Source organism: Equus quagga, chromosome 12 (assembly GCF_021613505.1).
Source record: "Equus quagga isolate Etosha38 chromosome 12, UCLA_HA_Equagga_1.0, whole genome shotgun sequence".
NCBI lineage: Eukaryota > Metazoa > Chordata > Mammalia > Perissodactyla > Equidae > Equus > Equus quagga.
Window position 1 is genome coordinate 22,213,004 of NC_060278.1, and position 23,328 is coordinate 22,236,331.

At 40.0% G+C, this 23,328-nt stretch overlaps 1 protein-coding gene across 8 annotated transcripts in view; it reads right to left on the reverse strand.

Moving 5' to 3' along the window:
* The window catches only part of CELF2 (CUGBP Elav-like family member 2), a 507,313-nt gene that overhangs the window by 379,259 nt on the left and 104,726 nt on the right, over window positions 1-23,328 (reverse strand). For all 8 annotated transcript variants that reach the window (XM_046678505.1, XM_046678506.1, XM_046678503.1 and 5 more), the window contains one exon: window positions 9,573-9,608. In XM_046678505.1, the coding sequence (XP_046534461.1) occupies window positions 9,573-9,608 (36 nt within the window). The remainder of the gene's footprint in view (window positions 1-9,572; window positions 9,609-23,328) is intronic.

The following is a 23,328-nucleotide window of genomic DNA, read 5'->3' on the forward strand; positions in this document are numbered from 1 at the left end:
AAGTAAAGATGAGAAAATTGTATTTAACATATAATTTTATCTTGGTGGTGTCCCTTTAAATACAAAAGAAAATGAACGATGGAAGGTTATGAAACAAAATTATTTACCCAAGAGGCTCTTAGGATGCTTAAGCCAGGATTCTCTTTTCGTTCTGCATTGGCTCGCCTTCCTGCAGGTTGTGTATTTGTGTGTGCCTGTGTGAGTGCATGTGGATGTGTGTATGCACATGCATCTGTGTGTGTGTGTGTTCTCCCTTTAATCCTCTCAAGAAGTGTAACTTTTACATAGCAAATAAGAAATTCTAATTGCAAAATTATGTCTTCCACGGAAACCATTTTCTACTCCTTTGCTCTAGAAACTCTGAAGACACGAACGCTTCCACAAACAGAATGAATAAAGCCCCAATTCTCTACGGTGACAAATTCAGGAAATGGCAGGTTTTCTCTTAAAGGAACTCAACTGCTCACAAAAGCTCTCATGTGCAAATAACGGAATTCTCAAATTGGGATAAATGTGCTTTTAAGAATTTTTATTTTGATCATTTCAGGTAACACTTGTGGATAATACAATATAGATTTGAATTACTAAGCAGATAAGGAAAATCTAAAAGGAAAAAAATTAGGGCAGGCCTTTATTAAATTTTAAAGTATGCCTTTGCTATACTCTTATAAAAAGCCAAATAGAGTATCAAAATCTCTGGAGATCACTAGTATAATTTCTTTATCATGTTCCATTTAAAATTTAATTATGCAGTCTACAACAAGAAGAATCTGGGCAGCTTAAATAGGTCATGCAGTGAGTAAGTTAACAATATTCTCAAGTTTTCCTTGTAAAGATGGTTCCTTTCATAGTCTGTTATACATCAAAACACTATATTATAAAACAAGTATAATTTAATTCAGTCACTATGGACTCTAATATACATCTATTAAGAATGAAATGTTTTGATTTAGGTAATTTGGAGAATTAATGAAAACCATGTTCTTGATCGAGCTGCCCATGATGGATGAGCAGTATTGCATATACATTATCTTTGGGTAATTGTTATTTACATGTATTATAGCAAGGTCAAGGGAATTTTATATTTAATGTGTGGGGTATTTTGCTTTAGATCAATAATCATTCATAGCAAGGCAAAAAATCTATCCACTGAATAATTAATATATGAATTACAGGTTGATATGGCCTATGGCTTGATACACCTTCATTCCCCACCTCAAATTTTAACTAGCATGCAGGTTTCATCTGCTTATAATAAAATAACAAAGTAAACACTGTTCTGAGAACTTTACACGTATCACTTCATTTCATTCTTAGAACAATTGGTCCTACTATCACCTCCATTTTACAGATAAAGAAAACGAGGCACAGAAAAGTTAAGAAACTTACCCAAGGTCACCAAACTGGGATTTGAATACATGCTGGAGTTTGGCTCCAGAGCATACGGGCTGAACCACCTCACTAGGCTTCTTCTTATAGTGCAAGAAGGCATCTTGTCTTAGACCAGATGCTGCTCAAGTGCTGGTAGAAATACTGATCATAAAGCTATCTTTGAATGAGCCACTATAATAGCTACCGCGTATTGATGGTTTTCCGTGTGCCAGACACTGAGCGAAATACTTTACGTGGATTATCTTCTCCAGTGACACTATGAGGTGGGTACCATAATTATTCTAAATCTACAAATGAAAAACTGAGACAGAGATAGTAACTAACTTGCTCAAGTTCACATGACTAAGATACGGCAGACACAAGATTTGAGCAAGTCTGAGCCCAAAGCCCAATCTCTTAGCCTCTGTGATAACATACACTCAACAGCAACTGCTCCAAACAGCTTGTTAAGCGTCAAATTTGGGTGAATAACTTTCCAGCCAATAAGATGAATTTTTCTGAATGCCAGGAGTATACAGCAGTGAGCAGAGCGGGAAGGTGAGAGAAGGCAGAAATCATACATCTGGTCTACCACTGGTTCTTTGGGAGCAGGTTTCTTCAATGCTTCCTCTCTCCCTTCCTATTATAGGCTGAATGTTTGTGTCCATTCCCCCTGCTCTCCCCAGCCAAATCCGTATGTTGAAGCCCCAACCCCTAATGTGACGGAATTAGGTGGTGGGGCTTTTGGGAGGTAATTAGTTTTTGATGAGGTCATGAGGGTGGGTCCTCATGATGGGATTAGAGCTCTTATAAGAGGAGACCAAAAAAAAAAAAAACCAAACAGAAAAAGAAAGAAGCCAGAGAGCTTGCTTTTTCCCCCCACCCCTAGTCATGTGAGGCTACAGCAAAAAGGCAGCTATCTGCAAACCAGGAAGCCAGGAAGTGGGTCTTTACCCAGACACTGGGGCTGCCGGCACCTCCATCTTGGATCTCCCAGCTTCCAGAACTTTGAGAAATAAATGTTTGTTATTTAAGCCACCCAATCTATGGTATTTTGTTATAGCAGCTGGAGCAAACCAAGACATTTTCCAATTCAAACTTTTCTTCATTTATGCAAACATCTGTTTGCTCAGATGGTCAAAGACTTATGATATTTATCAGGGACGTGCTATGTTCCAGGCACTGTGGATAAATGACGAACGATAAGAGATGGAGGTAGTGGACAAATTAAAGATAAATTTTGGAGGTCGAGCCGATTGACTTTGCTGATGAATGGAAAGACAATATCTATGATTCTAGGTTCTCATTTGAGCAGTTGGGTTCATGGTGGTAAGGTGGGTGGGGGTGATTCAAGAGTTCTCTTTTTTGCCACACCAAGTTTAAGATTATATATCCAAATGGAGATGTTCAATTGACAGCTGAGAATTCAGATTTGAGCTCTGAAGATTTGAAGAAGTGGGGCTGGAGATATCAAGATGGGAACTACCCACATAAGATGATCTTTAAGATTGTGGAACTAGATGCAATCACTTCCCACATCCTCTCTACACGTGAAGAGAGGAATGGCCAAGGGAAGCCCTGGGACTTCAGCATGTAGAGTCAAGCAGGGGAGGAAGAACAGACAGGAAGACTGAGGAAGGATGGCCAGTGAGAAAGGAAGAAATCCAGGAGAGTTTGGCATGCCAGAAACTAAGAAGGCATTTCATGGAGAAGGAAGGAGTCCCTACTTAATGCAGCTGAGAGGCCAAATAAGAGAACAGATAAAAGGCCATTGATTTAGCCAGACGAAGGCTGCTATTGACCTTGACTGGGCCAGTTTAGTGGAATGAAAGGGTCAGAAGCCTGGCTGGAATAGGTTGAGGAGAAAATGATGAAAGAAGAATGCTTTGGCAGACATCATTCCTTAAGTACGTAAAAGCCATTTCCCCCTACTCTGACTCCTACCTTCCTCCTTGATGGCAGACTATGCCCCCCGTTATAAAGGCTGCACATACCAGAAACCCAATTTCCCCTCCCTAAGAGCTTAGGCATGGGCATGAAATTCTTCCCTAAAACAGAGATACATAAGAAGAAATGCCTTCTTCATGGGATGTGGTCAGATCTCCATGTGATGGCTGGAACTGCTGAAGTCATATTGTGAGCACGAGGTGTGCCATACCCAATATGCTAAGGATGGCAGAGGAGAGAAAGAATGTACCAGAATGCCAAATTAACCTTGGGCTTTCTCTGACCTCTTGAACTATAGCTACAAACTCAATCTGCATTTTTCAGCCTGATAAAGGTACAGTGCCTTTTAAATGGATTAAGTGAGGAAAATAGTAAGGAAGGATATTGCAAGAGAAGGGTTCATGCAGGAAAGAATTCAGTCAGAGACTGTGAGTGGGAGATACATTGTGAAAAGTTAGGAGCTGGGGGTGGGGGCAGAGAGGAAGAGAGAACACATCTTAACAACTACAACTGTGGCCTCAGAGTCAGTGTGCAGTAAGACGGCTGGGTGCTAGAAGAAAAATTGGAACTGTAAGGTTTGGAAACTAATTACTTAGGTCAGAGGGCTTGTTTTTTATTATTAGCCAAGTAGTGAATCTGAGAAAGGGATTCTGGGGAATGTAAGTTCTGGGAGTACCATGGGGTCCAGTGTGGAGAGCTTCAACTCTTTTTTCTTTCTCCAAATCCATTCAATCGATTTGCCCAGATTATTCGTCTTAAGGAACAGCTTAGAACATTCCCCATATGCACGGTATCAAAGGGAATAACAGCTCCTCAAACTGGAATCTAAACCTTTCACATTAAACTGTCATCCCCTAAGCTCCTCTTCCGGCCTCTGCATTCCATCAACAAGATGGTGCCACTTCCTGTTCCCTGCACACATTTCCTGTACACCTTCCCTGGGCCTCAGTGATGATGTTCCCTCTGTGTAGAGGGCACACATGCCACATGCCCAAACCTGACCCATCCACTCAAGTCCTGCTCAGAAGGTTGATTCCGGATGCTGTCTTTGCTTCCTCCCATTAGAAGTGGCCCATCTTCCTGATGAAATCCCATAGTGCCTTTTGTTTACTTATGTGTCTTTCTACCTTTCCTCTGGCATTAAACACTTTCCACTTAGCAGTGTGCTCGTCTGTACTTGCCACACTAGACTAAGCTGCTTAGGGGAGGATATGATCATTTGTTTTCTACCAGAGAGCCTACGAGCATCCTTGGCATACAGCTAGTACTTACACCTTTGTTGAATCAATGAATAAATGATGGATTTTGTAAACACTGATGTGGACCAGGCTTGGATCCCAGGAAAATTGTTCTTTCATAGGAATTATAAAGAAGACAGGAAATCATCATCAATTCTAGATTACTTAGTAAGAGTTTGGCCTGGAAGTACCAACATTTTTTTTTCCTATTTCCCCCACCCACACCCCCTGGCAACCACATTTCTATTGTGTTTCTATGAGTTTGCCTTTTTTTTTTAGATTCCACATGTAAGTGATACCATACAGTGTTTGTCTTTCTTTGTCTGGCTTATTTCACTTAGCATAATGCCCCTAAGGTCCATCCGTGTTGTCACAAATGGTAGAATTCCTTCTTTTCTATGGTTGAATAATATTCCAGTGTGTGTAAGTGTGCGTGTGTGCATATCACATCTTCTTTACCCATTCTTCTGTTGACAGACATTTAGGTTCTTTCCATATCTTGACTATTGTGAATAAAACTACAATGAACATGGGAGTACAGATATCTCTTCAATATCTTGTTTTCATTTCCTTTGTATATATGCCCAGAAGTGGGATTCCTGGATCACATGGTAGGTCTATTTTCAATTTTTTGAAGAACCTCCGTGTTTTCCATAATAGCTGCATTAATTTACCTTTCTACAACCAGTGCACAAGAGTTCCCTTTTCTCCACATCTTTGCCAACACTTGTTATCTCTTATCTTTTTGATGATAGCCATTCTAACAGATGTGAGATGATGTCTTATTGTGGTTTTGATTTGCATTTCCCTGATCATTACTGATGGCAAGTACCTTCTCATGTACCTCCTGGCCATCTGTATGTCTTCTCTGGAAAAATCTTGATTCATGTCCTCTGCTTATTTTTTTTAATTGGTTTTTTTTTTTTTTTTTTGCTATTGAGTTGTATGAGCTCTTTATATATATTGTGGATATGAACCCTTTATCAGATATATGATTTGCAAGTATTTTCTTCCATTCAGCAGGTTTCCTTTTCATTTTATTGATGGTTTCCTTTGCTGTGCACAAGCTTTTTAGTTTGATGGAGTCCCATGTGTTGATTTTTGCTCCTATTGCCTTTGCATTTGGTATCACCAACATTTTTATCTGCTAATTTCTAAAGGTCTTTCAGAAGATAGCACTTTGTATTGAGGACAATGAGAAAGATGAGGTTGTCTTACCTACCACAGCCCTCCACAGTGCACTGAACACCAGACTTAAACCCCCCCAAGAGCCACAGGGGGTGCGTTGAGTGGCAGAACTCACATGGATTCTCTTTGCCTCCACCTTTTCTTCTTGCTGCTTCCTGGTCAGTCACCCCCATGACTGAGAAATATGATCAGTCAGAAAGTTCTGTCTTGCCCTTCCACTACACGGAATCTACTTGCTTCAAATTTCGGATAACGAAGCTCAGTAACTTAAAACCAAAATTCCATATGTGAAACTGCAACGTAATGACTTTTATCTCCCACAGTCACACAAACCAGGCAGTTCTATGTTCTTGGTAGGAGGTCTGCAAACAATAATGCTACAGTGCACAGTGGTGTTCTAGGAATTGGGGGTTCCATTGCTTAGAATGAAACTTGAGCTCCCTAACCCCCTCAAAGGAGGTATAGAAATAGATTAAGTTATTGGGTTAAAATACAAGAAAAAAGGCTCAGCTCTTTGATTATTGACTTTAACCTTTGGTCCCTGCCTTCCATGGTTTATGCTAGAGTCTTGCAAAAGATGGCACCAGATTTATATACTTAATTATTTTAACCTTCATATACCAATACTTCACATTCCCCAAAGAGCATCCTGACTTTTGGGTGTTATGCTATAAGAACCAGCTCGTGAATCTCTACAGTAGTACTTAAGATACCTCTGCTAAGGTCTACTAAATTGCTTTATTTTCCATATTGTTTAGTTTATGTCAAGAAACAGTGGACTATGCTAACAAGGAATTAAAATGCTCTCTTTTTCAAAAACAGCCACTAATAGTGCACGATTACAGTAAAACCTCTGTTAATGTAAAACTTGTTTATACCCTTACTCTGCTATCCAAAATCAAGTGTTATCTCTGTGTATAGGCATCATTTATATTAAAACCCCAGCTTATCATAACTAATTTAGTGCCTCTACTCTGTTTGAGCAATTGGGGTTTTACCATGATTTAATTAAAACACATCTACCCAAACTAAACACCCTCGATCATTAAAAAAGATCTTGAAAGACATGCTTGTAATGGAAAAAAAACCAGTTGTCCAGATTGCTAAGTTGTCCTTTGCTACAGCAAAATAAAAGCAAGGAATCATACATAAGATTGAAAACGATCATTTTCATGGTTCTAGAAATGAAACCATACATCCCATTTCCAGGACGCCTCAAGATAAACAGGACAGCATGAGCAGTACGTGGAGCAAGCTTAAATATTTGTTTTAATCCCAACAAGATCATTGGTTTTAATATTTATAATATAATTACAATGCTTAGTGCATGTTCCTCATATAATCTAATTTTTTCTGGTGACATATTATTATTAGGATTTAATTTCAGCAATGGCAAGAATTCAAAAACACATTTTGGTTATCATTAGCAATGAGAAACAAACCTGGTGCCTGTTCCAGCACCTTGTGCACATACCTCATTTCAACTTCAAAGCATTTTTAACTAGCAAGGCACAATCTACCGCTATGGGATTTGTACATTTTCACAGAATATTATCAACTAGTGGTGAGCTCCTTTAAATTAATGCCATGTAAGGCAATTAAAGCTGAAATACTCCACCTTTGTGCGATATTTGTAAATGGCCTTTTGGAAAATTTCAAGACAGTCAAAGCCAAGGAAAACCAAATCATAAAACTGCTATAAAATGCCGCTGTCTTTGTTCCCAGCCGCATCTCACTAGTTAGCAGTTGCCAGAATATTCCATTTTTCCTAGATGTCATAGCATAAGCATGCTTTTACGACTAAAAGGATAAAAAACCCAAAGCATCATGTTCCGCTAATCATTAGCTGACAAACAAACAAAATAACTACAGGTGCCTTGTTCTAAATAGCACCAAGGTTTTCCAGGGCTCATTTGTACTTTCCCAGTGACAGGCTGAAGAAATCTGAAGAAAGGCTGGAAGCTGAACAACGGATGGAATTCTACAAGATTGAACAAACAAACAAACGTTAGCAAAAGAAATAGTCTGGCTGCCAAGAGAAGTATTCATCATGAAATAATTATATTATTTCATGCTAATGTGCGGAAGGGAAATAATTGTCAATGGATATGCCCCAAACTGCCCTGAAGAAAGTCAAAAATATACCTGAGGCTCTATGAGAAGCATAAATGAGAAAGAACTGACATATTATTTCTCACAACCTAATTGCCAAGCTTTACAATGACTGCGAATTGCAGTTCGAATGGGATTGTTGTCATGTTTATTTTCAACGTGATGCAACATTAGAATAACAGAAACTCATGAAAAAAAAAATAAGTAGGCTCATTACTAAAATACCTCCCACCAAACTCCAGAAGAGATTGGACTCTCCCTGGAGTCATAAACCAGCTACAATAGAAGATCCTTCGCAGTGAATGTGGCAACTGCTGCTTGGTATTCACGATACAATGCTACTTAATAGAATTCAGGGTATGCTCCAGATTTCTCAGACAACTGAGTGATTTTTATCTGCATGATTACAGCTCCGTGTAGGTCTCATCTGACAATATGAGGGTGGTCCATTTCTTAGCCATTCTAGAAAAGTTTGAGTCATTCTTCATTCCATTATTTTGGGATTAACTTCTTCACCACAAACATGGGCAGATACACAACTCTCTCTCTCCCTGAAAATAATGGATGCTTAGGTCTTCACAGTGGACTTTCTTCAGAGTGAAGGCAGAATGATAAACAAACTCACTGGGGACACACCAGAACACACGGACGGTTTTAGCCCTGTAGACCAGCAAACAGTTGAAATGTTTCTTGGGGACGTTAGCCAAAGAATTAAGACATATAGTAATTTAAATATTTGGATCACAGTAAACAGTTTTTTGGCAATATTAGTCACGATCCTATGAGCAAAGATTTTCTTTACCTAAAAAAAGCAACCAAATGTGCTTATCTTCTGTAACAGATGGTAACGATATGTACTTTCCCCCTCTGTTCATTATCACATTTTCTTCCCTCTCTTTTTCTCGTTCTTGAGCGTCTCCTGATTTCCATTTCCAACAGTTTGCCAGCAATACCCCACAGCCTATTCATTCATTCATTTTTGTTATTGAGCACCTCCAAAGACTAGGGCCCGATGCTAGATGCTCTATGCAATGCCCACTAAAATCTCTCTTAAAATACTGCCACTCCCTTTCTTTCCTCTAATAAACAATGGCAATCATTTTGATGGCTTGTCATCTACAATTTGCATCCTGTTAATATCTTATTTCATATAATGACATAAAATATCAAAAATACGTAAAATACATTGACCAATTTATGTTTTGATTTCTTTTCCTGGTGGAATATTAATATTAAGCATTTATTTAAATGGTGATAAGAATTACAAATGTATTTATAGTGTCATCAAAACCATGATGTAAGTTCTTTAGAGAAAGCTGGGGATTCTCTCATAAATCTACAAATCCTTGAACACAATAACCGTCACGGATATCCTAAAGAAACAAACAATTTAATGTGGTTTTAGATTGCCAATTCCCGTGAATATAATAAAGGAAGCAGCATGTTTATGGTTTCTGTGAAGACTGTAGCTCATATATACATCTCCAAAGACATATAACTTCAGAAGAATGAGAATGGTTTCCCTAAGTCATCTATGGACATCACCCTCGTTACTTCTTGGTTACCTCACGCCTGTGTGGCTCATACACAGATTCTGGAATTGACAGAGTGAAATACGAGGCCTTAAAATCTGACAATCCTTTCCAAGAGGACACAGCACTTCTTTCAGGGTGAATCAGAAATCATGCACAGAATAAGGAAGGTTCGCCTGCTCACCTTGGTAGACTTCCAGCTAACTCTGTGGTTGTCTCTCTGGAGGAGAAAAAGAAGATAAGTATGAATAGCTTACTTTGGCAAATTATAAAAATATGTTTAATAAAACCATAATATAATGCACCAAGTCATGACGGTATCTATGTGTGCAGAAGATACTTTCTATGCAGCTGTTTAGAAATTTCAAATTGACTAGTCACATTTCTGATTAATTGCCATAAACATTTCAATGGTTACTGTCAAAGGAAGTTTTACATACATGCAAAATCTCTACCTCTGCTTTCTGGTGGTAGAACTTAACTGTGTTTAAAACATTAAAATTTAAAACTGTACAACATACAGAAGGAAAATGGGAGGGGGAAAAAAATCCCAATCCACCTTTTAGTTATTTTCCAGTTAAACAAAGCACCTGTGTGCTCTTTCCGAGAATCACCTAGGAACAAACTCCTTTGAGGATGTGTCTTCGTGTTGATGATCTCTGTCACCGGAAGTTCATGAAGGAACACGTTTAACGCAAAATCCAATTCTTTCAGTAGCATATTGTTTTTCATTTCTTTGTTATAATGTCCTACCAGTTGGGATTGGTGAAGGCAGATGCTATGACAATTCAAATGGCACAAAAGATAAGTCACTCACTGAAGGCTCTATAGCGTATTAATAAGAGTGACTTGAGAAAAGTTTCAAAACTAACTTTTTCCTAATTGCAATATCTTGTCTTTCAATCAGAGCTGTGCTCGTGGAAGCAACGGGGAGCAAGGAGGAGGAGGAAGAGATGGAGGTTTAACGTTAGGATATTTTAAAAGCTGAGGTGGGCTAAACTTTACACGGAAAGATTAAAGGTATAATTCTTAGGAATAGCAGTGAGTAATCTTCTTCACATCATGTAATCCCTTTAAGAATATGAGTAAAGATGCGAACACCTTACATAGAAAAAATAACAATATACACAAGCATATACACACAAAATGTGGTGCACAATTGTAGATGGTTCATGAGCCTCTTAGAGCTAACTCGTCAACCTTCAGTTAAGAATCTCAGCTTTAAATTTACACTGTCTTTACTCATCTTGTTTACCCAATTAAAGGACTTCCTCCTCCATGAAGTTTCTCTGACCCTCCCAGCTTCTAGAACTCCCTCCCACCTATTGTCTCTGACAGTACCTGAGCACTGTTGGAATGTACTTGTTCCCATAGAGCCATGCTGCCTTAAAAATACCAGTGATTATGAGTTCAGCTTCTATAGAAATGTTCTTTCCCAAATAACCACACAATATGAAACCTTCAGCTTTTATTGCTCCAGAAATTGGCTTTTGAGAGAATATTTCCATTCCCTCAGCAAAACCACAGTTGAAGGCATTGTCACATGTATTCATCTCTTCTGAGAATTTAGTGCTTGCATAAGAAATTTCTCCTTCCAAACAGAATCTGGAATTGTGGGTACCCCAGCTGAGAAGGCTCCCTCCCTTTAGTCTTTCTTTATAACATCACAACAGAAATATCTTTTAAACTTGATTTCATTATTTATCATTTTGTCACTTGCGACCAACGTATATGAGTACTCCAAAAATACTTGTTCAATTTGTAAGGAATGAATTAATGAACTTTTGTGATCTTGTTGCCCTTGAGGGACGGGTCTATGTTTGGAGCTTGCTCATAGTAACAGCAGCATCCTAGGGGTTAAGGTATAATAACCTTTTCTTCTTTCTAATCTTTTAACTCTTTATTTTTGCTTTCCAGGTTATACATATTTTAATATTATCAGTCCCCCTGGTATCTTTTAAAACTATACTAAACGGACATTATAATAAATCCATTTAAATCACAGTAGAGTAGCATTTCTCAACCTTGGCAATATAGTGACATCTTGAGTCAGAAAATCCTTTGTTGTGGGGGGTGGTGCTATGCATTGTAGGATGTTTAGCAGCACCCCTGGCCCCTACCCAATAGATGCCAGTAGTGTGCCCCGTTCCCATTTGTGACAATCAAAATGTCTCCAGACATTGCCAAATGTCTCCTGGGGGCAAAACTGCCCTCAGTGGAGAACCACTGCCATAGAGAAATAGAAGGCAAATGTCTACAATGGGCCTGTGTTTTATTACTGGATTAATCCACATTCTCCATTCTCGTGGAGAAACATGGTGACCGAGCGCTCTCAAGAACGCCTGTGTCACTGTAGCTTCTGTTGCCTGAGTGTGCATGCTTACCAAGTCTATGCTGTGTTTGTTCCCCAAAATGTTTATGTTAGTGACACTCATTCTAGTTTTTAAATTTAATTAAACATGATAGAAAACCAATGAACTAGGAGTATGGAAAAGTTCTTGTTTCGAGGAAAACTAAGTTGGATTCTTTGCAAAGATTAAAAACAACAAGTGGCTAAAGAAACTTGATGCTGAATTAGGTCTGGGGGCAAGACAACGATAAATATGGCCGGGGGGAGACAAGATTTCCACAAGCATCTTTAAGTTCTTGTTCCTCTTAAAAATAAACTAGAAATTCCTAATGGTAAATTATGGGTGTGATTTGTGCATGAAAGACAATATAGAACTCCGTTTGGGAAACCCACACACTCAAGGTGTTGGCCTTATCTTTAGAGCAAAAAACAAATACTGGGAAAAATTTATGCTCTCCACATCGTAAGTACTAGCAGGAGAAAGTTATGTTTTACACAACTGTGTCCTCAAAAATTTACTTACAGGTATTGCTTTATAGGAAAAGTAATTTTTGGCGAACGTGAATGAATGGATGAACAGAGTTTAAATTACAAGATGTTAACTAAAAACCTGAAGATTCCATTGGAGCATGTAGCTCCACGATTACAAAAACATATAAAGAATCTCTGTATCTGACGGCAACAATGCAGCCAGGACTCACCAACCAATCGCCATTTTCGAAATCAGCGAAACACCAGAGCTGATTGGTGACCTGTTCATTTTACCCACTTACTATTGCCAACAACTGATCTGAATTATTCAAGTTTACGTGAATTTACACCTTTTGCCAAGAAATCCTTGAGGAAAATAAATTTAGCATACTATGCTATGCTTCATCTAAATAATGCTTCATAACTCAATTAAAAGAACTTAAAGAGGGTGACACATTGAAAATTTTTAGGGCTGTGAAACTACTCTGTGTGGTACCACAATAAGGGATACAGGTCATTACACATTTGTCCAAACCCATAGGATGTACAATGCCAAGAGCGAACCCTAATGTCAGCTGAGGACTTTGGTGATAACGCTGTGTCAGTGTAGGTTCACTGATTATAACAAAGGCACCACTCTTGTGGGGGATGTTGATAATGGGGAGGCTGTACATGTGTGGGGGCAGAGGACATATGGGAAAGCTCTGTACCTTTTCCTCGATTTTGCTGTGAACCTATTGCTATTCCTTCTGCCTTGTGCTTGGGGTCTCTGCGTCCCAGAATGTAATAATAACGCTGCCCTTTGATCGAGAATTGTTGGATCAATCAACAATGCAAACAAACAAGACAGCCCTCTGCAAATTTGAAGTTGTGCTATAAAATTATTTTATCAAAGGAAAAAACCAGAAAAGTACCTTGCAAAAGCAGACAAATGTCCCGTGTGTATTATATACAGTTTTTGTAGATTATTTAGCAATCCTTAAAAAACAACTTTAATTTTAAACGTGTAGAACATTCATCAGTGCACAGAGTGGTGCCAGCTTTTATCAGCTGTCTGAAATAGCACACTTCCTCGTCATCTCCTATCCCTTCCCATTCCCGAACCATGCAAACAGTTCTTTTTTTAGGAAGTGTTGAAGCAAGAGCACACCATCTATTTCTGTGCAGCTTGCCAGTTTCCAAAATTAGCCAACAACTATAAAACAGAGGACATGAGCCCCGGTGCTAATTGTGTGTCAGCATGACAAATATTTTTAAGACCAGGAATGTTTCTCTCCAGTGGTAACTTTGATTCTCCCAAAAGTACAAAGACTTCTTTAAAATATATTTTATTTTCACTGCCTGTCCTGCAAACAATTTCATTTTAATGTTCTGGTTGTAATAGAAGCGAGATTTTCTTTATTTTAATTAAGAGGGAAAGTCTCAACAATGAAGCAGATTTCTTTTCTGTTTTGTTGGTCACTTGGGTTTGGGGCAAATTGTGAGTCTTTAAAGTTGAATCTATTTCCAAATAATACGTAGCCAAGAAGATTACCTTAAAGGCATCATTACAAATCCGTATATTAATTTAGAAAGTTAACTTTTTCTTTATTTAATGAGGTCACATTGTTTTATAACACTATATAAATTTCAGGTGTATATCGTTATATTTCAACTTCTATATAGACTGCATCATGTTCACCACCAAAAGTCTGGTTGCCGTCTGTCACCATACACATGTGCCCCTTTACCCCTCCCCTCACCCCCTTCCCCTCTGGTAACCACCAATCTGGTCTCCACAGTATCTGTTAACCTGTTAATCTCCACCATGTTTGTTAATCTTGTGATGTGAAGTGAAGTGAAGTGATGTGATATGGTAATTGTCTTTCTCCATCTGACTTATTTATTTCACTTAGCATAATACCCTCAATGTCCACAGTTAACTATTTCTTATAAGGTGAACCTTAGCTCTGGGGAATCCAAACACTTCTGAAATGAAAGTTTCTTCTCTGATAAAGAAAGACACTGTCCCTTCCCCTTGCTCTGACTTTCTCTCAGATCATTTATTTGTCTTTATGTTTTATTTTGGCCCTTATTTATTTCTTCTCTTCCACTTTTAGCCCTCCTAAATTTTCACTCACATGATTAAAATATCAGTGTGTGTGTGTGTACGCGTACACGTGTGCCTGTATATAAACACTAGCACTTATTCCCACATGGTGAAATCTACACACATAGACACACACACACACACACACATGCTCACATTTTTGAGGCTCTTATTTAATACCAGCCACTACTCTAAGCCATTGACATGTGTCCACACACTTAATCCTCATAAAAATCCTCATGAAGTCGTCACCATGATCCAACTACAAGATGATGAGGAAAATGGGACACAAAAGTGCTGAGTAGCTTCCCAAAGCCACTCAGCTAGTGAGGGACAGAGCCATGATCTGAACCCAGGCAGTCTGTCCCCAGAGCCTATGCCTTTGATCACTGTGCTACACTGCTGCTAGTCAGGATATATAAGCTACAGACATGATATGTATTTTCTACATTCATTCATTGGTTCTGGATTCTGTTCTATAGCAGTCAACAACAACAAAAAATGGCCTCACCCCTAGGAACTTTCTAATCTAGAAGCAGGAGATAGACAAAAAACAAATGAACAAATGGAGATTTATTACTATCTTACGTAGCATACGTTATGGAGAGCAATGAAGCAAGGCAGGGGCTAGAACCTAAAGGCAGGGTTGGGGGTATTATTTCCCATCTGGTGGTCAGGAAGGGCTGCGTGATAAGGAGACTGTGTGAATATGGGAATGCAGGAAACGCGTCCACGTCTACCCCCACCTTAACTTCTTATGCCCATTTCTTTCCTTTGCACTATTGCTTTTCCTTCTTTTCAGCGAATATTCACCGAGTATCCACTGCGTGAAGCAGACAATTGTAGATGTTGCTGTGGTTTAAAAAAATGATAGGCGGTCTGGATCTGTACGTTCAAAATGCTGACAAACTAAAAGGGAGATGAGACCCTGAGATAAACTCACCCTGTCACTTAGAAAACTGCAGGTTTCGACAAGAGCTCCTTCACGTCACTCCAGAGGCTGGCCAGCCTCTCAAAGCCACTCCGACGTGGAAGCCGATGAAACATCAGCCGGCAACATTCGCAGAAGTGGTCCTGCCTACAGACCGACTTCACAAGAGGTACCACTCCAAGCTCCTTCTGCCTAGCCTGCATTCACAGGGATTAACCCTTCCATACCTCTCAGTTATAAAATTAAGGCTACAAGGTGGAGTTTTTCTTCCAACCACTCTTGGTGTTCAGCTCGGGCTGAGGGTTGCCACTGTGGAGAGCCGGAACTTCCATGTACCAAATCCATCAGGAAGCAGGGATGTACTGGGGCGCGTTTGGAATTAGCAACCTGTATCTGGCAGCAGGCACACACACAATCTGGGTGGTCAGAAGACGTGCTGCATTAAGATCAATTTAGCGTAATTACTGGCCTATCCCGCCTCCATCTCAATAGGCAAGTCCTAGCCAGAATCCTTGCTAAGGTTTTTTTTCGGTTCAAGATTTCTTCAGATTGTTTTGGTATTCTTTAGAAAATACAGCTACAGATTTGTGCCTTTGTTTCTGTTCTTGTGCTCCAGTGTCTTGAAAATAAAATTGCTGCGGGTTTCTCTTAATTGACTCTGAAAAACTGTCCATCTGGCCCTGACCGTCGTCTGTGAGGGGGCCACTGTTTAAATAGCGCTTCTGTCTCTCCGTCTTTTCAAGATGACGTGAAGGACTTGTTTTCTTTTCTTTCAAAAATGTCATCTTGACACTTAGCTCAAGAATGCACCTGGGAAGAGGGGGCACGTCCTCGAGACTGCTGGTGGCATTAGGAGGAGGAGGTCTCCAACACACTTGGGTTTCCCTATTAAACATCCTACTCTTCATGCTCTGTGAATCCACCACAGTTAAATTATGTGATCCAGTGATGACCCGAGTCAGCCATTAGTAACAATTCCTGCTCATTAAAACTCACTTATTCAGCCTTTAGCAACAGCAAATGCAACCAGCCCTGGAGGACAGTCGCAGAGCCTAGAAATGGCACATTACCTTTCATTTACCAACTTGTACTCTCAGAGACAGAAAGAAAGGCAAAAACAAAAAAACAGACAAGTCGTATGTAAGGCTGTGTGTATGTGTCTTTTTTCAAAGCTCTGTTAACAAAATGACATCTCTCTCTCAAAAAAAGTGTATTTCCTTCAAATACTATGCTTTTGCAAGGGGGAGGGGGTTTCAGACACTAAAAGATCTCCACATTTAATATTGCTGGGTTATTGTGCTCTAAGCTTTACTGCAGTTCACAAGGGGGCTTCTTAAGGGAAAATATACCAAAAAATTATTAATCGAAAATAAAATTTTTTCTTTGATAAATCAGTTTAAAAGGAAGCCCATTTTGCAATAATGCCTAATTTTTCTCTATTAGCTCCCAGGGACATAATATCACCAATAAGTCCTCTTAATGAGAGAAAATCATCCCACTCCTGATCATTTCTAGATCAAAGAGGGATTTGCAAACACCAGCCTGCATTGTAATGTTTGACTAATGGCCTAATCCATCAACCGACAAGTATTGGTATTGAGTTCATTAGCATTTATTATTAGCATTTATTTATTAATTTGTTCAACAAATAGTTCTTCAGCTCCTACTACGTGCCAATTTCTATGTGCTGGGGGTTGAGCAGGCAATAAACAAATATGGACCCCTCCCCCACAAGGTGGACCATTGAGTGGGGAAGCCATGGCAACAAACATTCACACAGAGGAATGCCTACTTGTAAGTTGCAAGATGAGATTGAATGAGCACCATCCCATGATGATCCCCTTCTGTGGAGGTTTTTAGGAAAACAAATCCAGAGAGACTTCATTAACATAACACCAAAGTCATGACTGATGAAACAGACTTGAACAAGAGGAAGGATATTTTGTCTTACAGATGCTGCCTTTTCCCAGTGAGAACTTGCAGGACATCGTGTGCTTTTCCAGGATGGCCTCTGGCCTTGAGGAGGGCATCAGAGGGCTGAAGATACAGAGGATTGGGGGCAGGAGAGAAGAGGGAGAAAAAGATGGCGGCTTCTGACAGCTGCAGTGAAACTCTATACGGGATGAAGTGACAATGAAAAAAAATGGAGAGATGGGTTACACCAGCTCCTGAACTCCTGGTCTGTTTCAGATTGGCTAAGAGTCTGATGACTTCCTCCCCCTTCACAGCACGACCTGCAGGTCCTGCCAGGTGCTGCGTGCTTTAGGGCTTTCAAGAACACAAGCTGGAACTTAGGACCCTTGGCCTTGTTGGTTTCCACCAGATATCCGGAAGTAAGGGACATTTATGCTTCTATTTGGGGGCGGAGTAGCCGTGACCTCTGCCAAAAGGACAGCCCCTCAAAGGGCTTCCCTCTATGGGGACCTGGCCTCCAACTTGCAGTGGGGAATGGGGCTCACGCCAAGTTATTGAGCCCCTCTTTTTTTAATGAAAAAAATGTACCAGAAATTCTGTCAACGCTGACTTTGGCTATAGGGTTGAAAGCTCAGAGCAGCCAGTCATGGAAACTGGAAAGTAATAAAGGCTGTTCAGATGTGATCTGGGGGAATTTTGCTTTTTGGTTTGTTTTTTATTTTTTCCTTTTCACAACAGTGACCATAAACACATAATAAAATGTTCCCTTCTCCTGAAGCTAAAGAATCCACTTCTTTTCTCCAATAGTGTTTTCATTTTCTGCAACATCTACCCTTACACAGTCCTGGATGAGGACTAGGATGGCGCTATTACTCCTCATTTTGCAGATGAGTCAAGTGGGGCTCCAAGAGGTTTGAGAGTTGGCGATAAAACAGTCAAGTCGTGGACTCCTGCCCAGCCCTTCTGACTATAAAGGCGGCCCTGCCCATCAGAGGGATGGGCAGAAAGACAGAACTCCATCTGTGTTCTCAGCACAAAAGGACGAATGAGATGAAAATCCTCCCATTCATGGGATCCTTTTGCCCTCCTTAACTGTGCCCATTTGAAATAACATGACTCTGAGAGCTATCCACAGAGGGGTAGTTAATGCTATTTTAGATCCTTCACATTTTCCATGGACTTCTTGGACTCTGCTGGGTAAATTAAGTGTGGTATTCATTGCTACCTCTGAAAATTCAAATCTGTGTATTCAACTATGGTGGGTCAGGTCCAAATCTCTCATTTAACAATCGCCAATATGTGTCTTTTGTGGCAATGGGAATTTTGAATGAACCTTCAGTACATTCACAGATGACAATTATATCTCTACAATCACTAAAAAAAAAAATAAATAAAATAAAGCCACAGAAATGGAATCAACAGTAAAAGAGCTAAATTATAGATAACAGAATATTCATAAAACTGTACCTCATCTCATGAATGTGGGTGCACTGTCTGTATGCCAGGATTTCTTTAGCCATTGGTGATATTCAGCATATTGCAATTGAGTGCAATTATAGTTAGCTATAATTAAGAACAATTACAGCTTTTATTTCTCTACTTGTTCTTTAAAAGCACATTTGTAATAAAACTTTTTTTTAAAAGGTGAAGAATATAATTATACATCCTTATAACGTCTCAAATAATTAGTTTGACTAAAGTTTCTTCTGGAACAATTTTCATTTTAACTGTCAGATCTGCCATTTATAGTCAATGGAACATACTTAAAAAAAAATTTCATCATTAACCTTTTCACCCCATATAGCTGTATAGGAATTATTGGTACAAATGGAAGGTTTCAGTATTTAAATCTCTAGGGCCTGCAGAAAGCTGTAAAAAAGTTTTCCCGTTTAGTTGTGTATGTGTGTGTATGTGCATGTGGACATGTATGCCTGTGTGTCTTTTAATAAAAAAAGAAATGCTATATTTATAGAGTATGTTTTCTTGCTCAAGATTTTTTTGGGAAAAAAATTGCTTGTGATAGAAAGGTGTATTCTTTAATTCTACATTACAGAACACTGTCCTCTTTGTTTATTTACTGCATGTTTATGCAATGCTAAAAGTAAGAAGTCCCTGGATTGTGACAGATTCTCTGGAGCACAGGGTCAATATCAGCCTAATAGAATCAGTGCTTAATTAGGATCAGTGAAACACTACCTTCTCATAAATCTAGCCTCTAACTCAACTCCGTTTGTCGCTGTCTCCCCCGCTCGACTGTGAAGCCCATGAGGGCAGGACGATCTCTTGTCCATCTTTCTCTCCAGCCCGCAGGACAGAGTGTGGCTCTCGTAAAGTGCTCCATAAACTGAATACGTTGAATCGATGAAGAGGGCTTTTTTAAGGTCTTTCCCATTTATGTTGGGAATAATTGAAAATTAATCACCTGAATGACTTTGAAGGTAGAAGAAAATTAGGTAATACAACTCTGGAAATTAAGGATATTTTCACCACTTATCTGGTTGAATTAGCTGTCCTGGGAAATAAACTGTTAGCAAAGTCTGCATGCCTGAGGAAACGGTGTGGGGGGGGGGGGGGGGGGGGGGGGGGGGGGGGGGGGGTTGGAATAGATAATCTTTTAAGGCTTTTACAACCTTGAGATTATCTAATCGTTTACCGAATTTAGACCAAACTTTAAAGGCAATTAACATGGGCATGTGACGTTTTGTGTAGCGTGGATAAATAGCAACCCCATCCACAGGACAGATCATTAGTGTCAAAGATACTAATACATTGAGACATTATTCATTAAAAATAATCTCAATATTCAAAATATCAAAACACACTCAGATACAGTTTATATTGTAAAGTCAATCACTTAGTCCATAACAGCCATCAATTATTATATATTTACTATGTTTCACCTTGCTTAGCACTTTACATGAATTCTCTTTTATTCTCCACGACTGTTAGTTATTATTATGTCCATTTTTTCAGATAAGGAAACTGAGGCTTAGGGAAGTCAAGTAAATTTGAATCCAGACCCGGCCAACTCTAAAATAAATGGTTAAAACAAGAAAACAAAACAAAACATGGCTAATCGTTGTCAAAAGTCACCAAAAGTAGGCTGATAATCTGGGTGGACCTCTATCTGTAGCAATCTAATGGCTGAAATGAGAGAAACAGGGATCTGAGAAAAAAGTTTCACTCCCCAACTGAAGTTTCCTTATAGCTCTATAAGCTTTCAACTCACAGGTTCTCAGACATAGATACTTTCTTTGAAAAAGGTCTGTATGTAGCAGAGGTGTTGAGGGCAGATATGGGGGTCCAGTGATATATCTCAGGGTCAGGTCTAGGGTTAGGGGTTAGTTTGAGCTACTTCTGGGTACACACCCTCACCCAAATACCCAAGAAGGAGCTGACATGGCCATTCATCGTAGCACTGTCTGTCACTGAACAATCTGAATGCCAGGAATAAGGTAGTGGTGAAATAAACTGTGCTACACCCACACTGTGGAACATCCCTGAGCAGTTAGAAAGAACGAGGTAGGCTTCTGTGTTCAAAAATGGGTGGAATTCCAAGGCATGTTGCATGATAAAAAGAATATGGCGTAGAATAATATGTCGGGTTTTATGCTGTTGATGCTATAAACGAACACAGAACAAGATGTTTCACGGGTCCATTTGAGTATGGAAATGTATAGATACAGGTCTAGAAGGAAAGACAGCAGGTGGATAGATGGTAGCCGCTGCAGAAAGGGGAGTGATGGACATAGAAAATTTCAGTCTTACACACAAAGTTTGCTTTTTCTAAGGCCACTCAGTCAACTCAAGAGCTCAGAGGGTGACCTGCCATTTCCAGGGCAGCAGCAGGGCCTCCAGTTCTCCAGGGAGAGAAGGCACCAGGGTGCATGAGTGATTGTGGCATCTCCTGAAGGGTGGCAGGAACTGGGCACCCACCCTCTGCCCCAGCTGCCAGGGGAGGGCTGCAGGCACTGGTTTGTGATGGGTCAGTGGGTGCACATCACGCTCTGTGCACGCGACCTGCCTTCCACGTGTGCTGCCCACCTACCAGGCTGTGGATGGGATACCTAACCACACTCGAGGCTGGGCTAGGTCCAGCCACACTGCCAGCAGGTTGCTCATGGCTTTGGGATGTGCACAGGCCTGGGGATCTGCCTGCCCAGAGAAGGGCGACAGTGAGCCCAGGTTCGCTGCCCAATGGCTGCACAGTGGTCCTCCCGTCCACTAGGGGTGCTAGGGAAGATCCCCACTCAGCATCAGAGCTCTATGCCACTGTTCCAGGTCAACCTTCACCAAGGGCAGCCAGGGACAGTTTGAGGGGACATAGGGTGGACACCTATGACCAGAAACGCCTGTCCAAAAAAAGGGGCGCTTGTTCAAAATCTCATTTCACTGGGGCCAGCCTGGAGGCATAGTGGTTAAGTTTGTGTGCTCCACTTCAGCAGTCCAGGGTTCGTGGGTTCAGATCCTGGTGGGGACCTACACACTGTTCATCAAGCCATGCTGTGGTGGCGTCCCACATACAAAATAGAGGAAGATTGGCACAGATGTTAGCTCAGGGCCAATCTTCCTCACACACATACACACAAAACCAAAACACCACATTCACTTGGTCAGTTTGGCCTACAAGTATGTAGGTAGATTCCTGAAAGGTATGCAAAACCAATTTTTTATGTATTGATCAATTTTAGATGCCCTCAAGAAGCTTTCCTGTTTAAAGGAGCCCTTTGAGGACTCTGTTTTGGTAAGGAATATAGTCAATCTCTCACTTGTTTTATAAACTGTATCTTGGGAAATCAGATTTACTAATTGGAAAGTTTCATAATTAACAGAATTCTCTGTGGTAAGGGTTAAGTGGAAAGAAGGGGGTATTTCAACCAATAAAAATAAGTCCTAGATGACCACTATGGCCTGAGTTCTACATGGAATGATTCACTTTTTCATCTACCATCGTGGGAGTAGGAAGGTTAGCTTTTTCTGCGGTGGCGGACTGGTGGGACACTGATGTTCCACAAATATTACAGAGAAGTTGTAAAGAGTGAATGTGAACGGAACCATCTGAACAAAACACTCCAGTGGAACACGTCACTTAGCTTATATGTGTAGTCAGGGCCAGTCTTACTCAGGTTAGGAGATGATGTTGGGAGCTTCAAGGAAATTCTCTGTTCTCTCACTAACCTAAACTCCCAGATGGCTTCTCTGAGAGCTGAAATTTCCCTCCCTCCCTTCTTCTTTCCCACCCTCCTTCCGTTCTTTCCTTCCTTCCTCCTGCCCTCCCTCCCTTCCTCCCCTTCCCTTCTCTTTCTCCTCCTCCTTTAGGAAGACTTTCTCTCAGCTTTACTGGGATATACTTGATAGACAATAAACTGCATATTCTTAAAGTGTAGGATTTGTTAAATGTGACGTATGTATATGCCCGTGAAACTGTTGCCGCAATCTAGATAACAAATATACCCATCAACCCCAAAAGTTTCCTCCTGTCTCTTGGTAATCCCCTCCCCCATCCCTTCCCCTTTCCCAAGTAAGCACTAATCTGCTTTCTGTCACTCTACATTAGTTTGCGTTTCCTAGAATTTAATATAAATAGAATCATTTAGTATTATTTTTTTTGGTCTGGCGTCTTTTACTCGGCATAATCATTTTGAGATTCACCCATGTTGTAGCCTATGTCAACAGTTCATTCTCTTTTCTTGTTGAATACCATTCCATTGTATGAATATGCCACAGTTTACCCATTCTTTTCTTGATGGACACATGGGTTCTTTCCATGTTTTGACTATTATAACTAAAACTGCTATAGACATTCAGGTACATATCTTTGTATGGAAATTGTAAGATTTTCTTTCTTTGGGGCAAACATCTAGGAGCAGATTGGCTACCTCGTAGGGTAGGTGTATATTTAATTTTTTAGGAAACTGCCAAACTGTTTTCTAGAGTGATTGTACCATTTTACGTTCTCACCAGGAATTTTATGAGAGTTCCAGTACTTCCACTCTATGATTTGATATGATCAGTCTTTTTAATTTTAGCCATTCTAATAGGTGTAGAGTGGTAGCTCTTTATAGATTTAATCTGGTTTCCCCTAATAACTAAGGATATTAAGAATCTTTTCAGGTGCTTATTTGACACTGTATTTTCTTTGGGAAAGTGCCTGTTCAAATCTTCTGCTCAATTTTTTAAAAAAT